Source organism: Fukomys damarensis, unplaced genomic scaffold, assembly GCF_012274545.1.
Source record: "Fukomys damarensis isolate Sample0158 unplaced genomic scaffold, DMR_v1.0_HiC HiC_scaffold_33, whole genome shotgun sequence".
Lineage (NCBI taxonomy): Eukaryota > Metazoa > Chordata > Mammalia > Rodentia > Bathyergidae > Fukomys > Fukomys damarensis.
The window spans coordinates 12,376,992-12,384,002 of record NW_022900945.1 but is presented as its reverse complement, the minus strand read 5'-3'; the positions used below and the strand labels follow the sequence as shown (position 1 = coordinate 12,384,002).

At 35.7% G+C, this 7,011-nt stretch overlaps 1 protein-coding gene across 17 annotated transcripts in view; it reads left to right on the top strand.

Moving 5' to 3' along the window:
* Fubp1 (far upstream element binding protein 1) overlaps nucleotides 1-7,011 on the top strand; it is a 34,960-nt gene that overhangs the window by 26,793 nt on the left and 1,156 nt on the right. For 9 of the 17 annotated variants that reach the window (XM_010605209.3, XM_010605205.3, XM_010605204.3 and 6 more), the window contains 2 exons: nucleotides 2,808-2,953; nucleotides 5,547-5,593. In XM_010605209.3, the coding sequence (XP_010603511.1) occupies nucleotides 2,808-2,953; nucleotides 5,547-5,593 (193 nt within the window). The other 8 variants (XM_010605203.3, XM_033758416.1, XM_010605210.3 and 5 more) reach the window with 5 other exon arrangements.

Genomic DNA, 7,011 nt, shown 5'->3' with positions numbered 1-7,011 from the left:
GGGGTTGTAGTGTGTGTGTGTGTGTGTGTGTGTGTGTGTGTGTGTGTGTGTGTGTGTATGGTGCCAAGGATTGAACTCAGGACCTTGCACTTGCAATGCAGGCGGCAGAACCACTGAGCTAAATCTCAGCCCTGGTTTGGATTTTTGGGGGGTTTTTTGGGTTTTTTTTGTTTGTTTTGGTTTTTTAGTTTTTGAGACAGGGTCTTACTATATAGTTGAAACTGATCTGGAACTCATTATGTATCCCAGGCTGGTCTGGAACTCACAGCGATCCTCCTGCCTCAGCCTCCCAAGTGCTGGGAATATAGGTGTGCACCACCACGCCTGGCTCTGGTTTAGATTTTTGAGACAAGGTCTTGCTGTGTAGCCCAGGCTGGACTCAAACTCAGCAGTCCTGCCTCAGCCTTCCAAGTGCTGGGATTACAGGCATGTACCTAGGCCATGCCTGGCCTAGTTTTAGTTTAATCTGCACACTGATTTTTCATACTAATTTTTCAACCAGCAGTGTAGGAAACCCCTCCCCATCATGTTGGTAACCATTTTGATTAGGGTGAGATGGGATGACATAGTAGTTGTATTTTAACATATTCCAATTGTTTTAAATTCTATTATCCCTCTTTTCCCTTTCCTGCCACTGCTCTCTCCAAAAGTCCACCTTCTGGTTTCCTGGCAGCTCTCCATTTGTTTGCTTGTTTGTTTTCTCATAAGAGAAAATGTGATTGTTTTCTGGCTCTGGCTTGTTTCACTTAGCATAATGGTCTCTAGTTCCATCATCTTTCTGGTAAATGACTTTTCCCCCTTTTTGTGGCTAAATGATATTCCTGAAAGTAGTTTTGATTTACATTTCCCTAGTGGCTAAAGGTGTTGAGTAATTTTCACATAATCCTTGCCCATCTGTACTTTTGGGAAATGTCTGTTTCCTTGGTTTTCCTCTCATGGGGGTGATTCTTTGTCTGGGTCTTTGGTCCATTTTGATTTGAATTTTCATACAGGGTGAACATGTACAAAAGGTTTTCCCAGCACCATTTGTTAAAAGAGGCTATCGTGGGCTGGGGATTTAGCTCAGTGGTTCTGCCGCCTGCCTCGTAAGCATGAGGACTAGAGTTCGATCCCCGGTACCCCCCAAAAAAAACCAGGCTGTCTTTTGGAATGAGTTTTTCTTGGACATCTGTTTAAAATTGAAGTGACACCTGTTGGTTACTTATTACCACGTTTGTTTTTCTTGGAGATATAATGTGTTGAGTTTAGCTTTCCGTTGGGTATATTTGATTTTGAGGTGCGGTGTGTTTTAGGGAACATTGAATCTGATGAGTTTTCTTCATGGCCTGTTCCTGCCATCTTGTACTGTGTTGTCATTTTGCCTCTAAGATGAGCGCGTCTTAAAATGAGGTTCAGTTCCTTCCATTCCTCTGAAGTGGGGATTGTGGCTTTCTTAACCCGCGTGTAGTTTGTGAGAGGCTCTGTTTGGTGGGCTCCTACTGGGTATTCCAGTTTTCCACCTGTTCAGACTTGTTTCAGATGCGTTTGACTTGTATCTCCTCATATGATCAAATGTTAATCACACTTCCTCTTTTGAGAAGAGTTGTTTTTGGAAGAATATCTGAGGGGAGTTTGGTACTATATGAAATTTTGCCCTATGTTACCCCCCAAAAAAAGTTTTTTAAGTTAATATACATAAATCTAAAATGTTTATTCATTTGGTTGCTATTATTCTGTGACCAGTTTTCTAATAGTAGGCTACTTTTTGAAATTACAAAGTTGCCTTGTTGGTAGTAAACATAGAAATAGTTTCCAGGATGTCTGTGCTCCAGTTTTTTGCCTTTAATTAAACTGTAGAGCCAGGTGTTCATGCAAAGGAGCTAAATAAAAAGCGTGTGTTCTTTTCGCCTCAATTTTTTTTTATACCTTCAAAAACTGGAAGAATAGAAAAGCACACCCTCAGCTTTACCATTTTTTAAAAGTTTGCCGACAGTCCTTTATGTGCATGAACCTCGTACAGAGGAAGTTGCAGACAGCTTGTTCTGAAACCCTCCACACAGACTAGGTTTAAATACTCAACTTGTCAGGAAAATGCCTCTGTAGTAGTTATTTATGTGAAGACCCATTTAGTTTAATTCAGAGCCCAGTTAGTGTTTATGCATAGTGGTATCTCTTTTCAGTCTCATAATTTAGGAAAGTCACCTTGCCTAGAAAAAAGCCCATGGAAGCAGGAGTCTTTTGTTTCCTTGACGGTGTTTCTTATGCCAGATAGAATTGTGTTGTGGTTTAAAACACACCGTTTGTACTCACCATCACCCTTTGATCTTTTCTGTTTGTTTAAGACCAGTAGTTTACAGACCAATCCAAATGGCTACGAAACAAAAAATAGTGTTTCTTCCCATCTTTCATCTGTCCATCACTGCCAGGACACCATCTGAGAGATTGCTGACTCCCTCTGGAACTGAGTTGAGGATTAGGCCTGAACCTTTCTTTAAAGCTGTGTGGACTTTGCCAAGGTTCTGTTTTTATTAATAGTAATGCTCAAATGTACAGTTAACATAAGGCAGAAACAATATCTTTTTAAAGTTCAGGGTAGCTTATAGGTAAACAAGAACAGTTGTGATCGGCTTTGCTTTTGTCATAACCTGTACTTTGGATAAAATTTTGTTTAAAATTTAGGGGGCCTTTTTTTTAAGTCATCTAGGACAGACACACGATCATTCAGAGTCTTGGGAGGAATATTACAAGAAGCAAAGTATTGTGTTTATTAGAAATGAGATTCTCTTGGGTTTGTAACTGGTTTCAACAATAGTTCTGTTTTCTCCAAGGTCAAGCAGTTCCTGCTCCTGCCGGTGCACCCCCCGGTGGCCAGCCTGATTACAGCGCAGCCTGGGCTGAGTACTATAGACAGCAGGCTGCCTACTATGCTCAAACAAGTCCACAGGGCATGCCGCAGCACCCACCAGCACCTCAGGTATCGTGCATTTGCTAAGCTGTTGGTTTTTACTCCAGTCATGCTTCCTGCATGTTTACTGTCTGTCTGTTTGGGAATATGTTTACCTTTTAAATTTTCACCTGGCAAAGTATAAACTCAATGAAGTATTGTGTGTTGTTTGGGTTTTATGTTTGTTTTTGTAATGCTTTCTGGCATCTGAGTGCTGAATATTTCTACAATGCCTTTGATTTTAAAAATAAATTTTCTTCCCCCCAGGGATTTGCAAATCATGCAAGAAGCCACCACCATTTATATTAACCAGTTTTTCTTTCTTAAAGGATTCACTCCTGAATTAGCTCCATTTAAAGGATTTTCTTTAACTTTTTGTGTATTTCTTATGTATCTCTTCTGCACAGGGCCAATAATAAGAAGTGGACAATACAGTATTTGCTTCATTGTGTGGGGGAAAAAACCTTTGTTAAATATATGGATGCAGACGACTTGATGAAGATCTTAATTTTGTTTTTTGGTTTAAAGTAGTGTTTTTTTGTTTTGTTTTGTTTTTTTCTTTTTTTCTTTTTTTCTTTTTTTTTTCTTTTTTTTTTTTTGGAAAATGTACAAAATATCTATCACTACTGATAGGAGGTTAATATTTCTGTGTAGAAATGAAAATTGGTTTGTTTTTAGTACCTAGTGTAGATGTACACATTCCAGCAAATGTATTTGCAACTATTATGTGGTCAATGCTTTGTGATATAAATGTACTTTTTCAATGTATACTTTCACTTTTAAAATGCCTGTTTTGTGCTTTACAATAAATGATATGAAACCTCCTGTGTCGGTAAGTTGGATATGTGGCTGAAGGATTCATAATTTCTTAACAATTATAAATTAAGATACATATACACAAATATATAAGCTTTCCCATGAATTACTGAGTTTTTAAACACTGGCATGTTTTTCCCCCTTGCAGTATAGTGGTAGATTGGAGGACTTTTCCTTTTGTTGTATTTGGCTATTTCAGCACAAGAAATCCTGATATCGTCATTTTTTTTTTTTTCCTTCTGTTTGATTAAAACTGCATGTGTGTACAGTGATCTTCTGGCATACTTCCATTGCATTAACAGTGACATTTCCTTTTATACCTGACCACTGTTGCAGACCTGTACTGCTGCTATAACAGTTAACCTTTCTGTTTAATTTGATAATTACTTGATTTCCAAGACTGTTTCAGCATAACTGATTTTAAACAGTTTTCAGATAGTGAATTTGAATAGTCTAATAAGTTTTTTTTCATGTAAAGCTACTCTTTCAATGTATATAATAATATCAGTGTTTCTTTCTAAATGTAGGATAGAAAAGTGAATAGCATGCAAAAAGAATAGCTACATTGCATCTGCCATTGAAACATAATTGGGGTATGGAAACGTTCAAGCTTTTTTCTTTTTTTCCTTTTTGCAGTATAGATAAGCTTTGTTTTGTAAATGCACAAGTCCAGTCATTGATCAAGTTAATTTTTTTATGTACTTGAAATCATTTTATTACTCTTTAACACTCATGCTGAAGTTCTGATATTTTGTTGAAATCCATTGTTTTACTCTGCATATTTGTTGGCTCTTGCATATTAATATATTAGACTACGTGCAAATACAGTCTGTCTTGCCATTGTCTGTTGAAGTGCAGGTTTGATCCAGCCAGTATAGAACTAGCTCTGTAGGGGTGAGGAGGACTGTGCTGTGTATCATCCTTGATTGTGTTCCTTCAAGGAGCATTGCACTGTAAGTACATCAGAATGACAAATTGATGAACTGCAACAGTATCTTTTTGTCAATGTTCCACATAATGCAAATGCCTATTTTGTGTGACTATTATGTTGGAATACAGTGCTGATATCTTGGAAAACCATAACTGCTTCGTAATGTAGAATAATAATACATAGATCTGTATTTTTTTTTAAGTGAGCTTAATGGGTAAGTATTTTTGATAATGCTTTAGCCATAGCTAAAGAAAACTGATCATTAACAAAGTTGAATAGTATTACTGGTGCTCCTAAAATATTGATTTTCAGTGTAAAATATGCATATCTTATATATTGATATGAAAAACTTGAAATGTTTAAGGCAGATGTGGTTTTCTGTTTGCAAATAAGCAATGTAGCACTTTTAACACCATTCCTAACTACTATATTAGTTACGTTATTGGTGGGGAGCACCATTCATTGTTTCAGATATACTGTAAAGGAGGACATAAATGTTGAGATTACCTATAGGGTGAAAAATAGCAGTACATACAGTTCATTGTAGATATTTTGAAATGTTGATTGTTTTATGTAACCTAGAGTGACTTCCCTTACCCTTATTTAGATCTTGGTATGTACTTCTAGTTTGAAGTTTAATAGTTAAGGAGTTATCACTTATCTTTAAGAGTAGGGAATTGACATAATTTCAGTATTTTGCATGATACTGTTATGTAGGTTACTTTTAGGAAAGTTGGTGCATTTGTTAGTTAAACTGAAGAAATAGTTCAGTTAGTTCAGTGTCATAACTCACAAATTGGAGGCTGTTGATTTTGATTCATTTAAGGTTTAAAATCTTTATTAATTGCAAACAGTGCAATTATTTATACTTCACAGTGCCTTCCCAGACCTTCCACCTTAGGTTCTGCTGCAAAAAGCAACAGGTAAGCACAACCTAAGGACATATATAAATAAATATTTCAGTACATTAATGTTGTCCCTGTGAGGTTTTTGTGGTTGTGTACTCAAAAGCAATCTGCTATTGCTTCCCCAAAATGTATTTTGTTATTTATGCTACCATTTTACTGGAAAGTCTATTAAGTTGTTCATGCAGCTGTTTACATTTCTGGGTAATGTTTTTTGTTTTATTTTTAATTAAAGTGAGAAAATGAGTAGATTGCTGCTGTAACTGAACTATATCCAAATCTTTTTGTATTTTTCCCAAAAATACAAAAGTGTCACAGTTAAAGGACAGTTACATAGTTGTTAAGATTTAGGAAATTATTTGGTCAGAAACTTCAACAGCCTTCACAGTCGGTTTGATTGACAGGACATTTTCTTTCCCTCCAAAGCTATGCTTCATTTTTTCTTCTTAAACTATAATGATTTAGTAAGAACATTACGGGTCAATTTTACTATGATTTTTCTTAGCTAATTGTTTTATATGCTGAAAAAGGAAAAATGATAAGGAATATTGGCAGTATGTTTTGATAAAAGGCATGTGCATCAGTGAAATGTTAACTGTATAGCAAATAACCTTTCATAATCTATGTAGCAACCAATATTTTTCTGACTTACAATAATTTAATAACTCGCTGCATTTATTTTATTTTTTGCCAGTTTAAAATGTTTGTGTGTTGTAGATGATTTTAACTGGTACATATTTTGAGTTAAGATGAATGTATTAAAGCAGCATCATAGCAGTTTTGTTTATTCGATTTCTAAAATGTGCTGATCCTTTTAAAATTCCTGCTTATCTCTACAACAAAGAAAAATATTCAAAAATACTGCCTTCATTTTCACACACAGTGCTGAAGATGCTGCAAGCACCAAATCATAGCTCATAAAATCAGGTCCTGAGATAGTTACCCATAAAGAGGAATCCTTTGAGTGTATGCCATTGGTGATCCGATGAGCATGGACCATAGAGGGCTCATGTAGAAGGTAAAATTGGCAAGTCATCATTGAGAAATATGAAATGTATTCCCATACATAATATGGTATAGGGTGTGATGTACCTGCTTTTGATCACTTTTCCTTTTAAAGTGCTATTCAGTTGAATTTTAATGTTCCATGAACTGTTAAATTTCTTAAGATATAGTTACTGCACCACATTTATATGTTTTGTGTGTTTTGATGATCAATGCTAGGTATGTTAAAATTGGCAGTACTAAAAGGGCTCTTTGAACCTTAAGAGCCTGTGGAGTTCTGATTAGTTGTAGTTTGCATTTTTATGAAAGAATATAGATAAATGCTAATAGGTATTTGGGCACTATTTATATCTCCTGAGATTTTTTTAGTTTGTTACCTTCACTGGTACTACAAGCTTTTTTTTTTTTTTTTTTTTTTTTTTTTTTTTTTT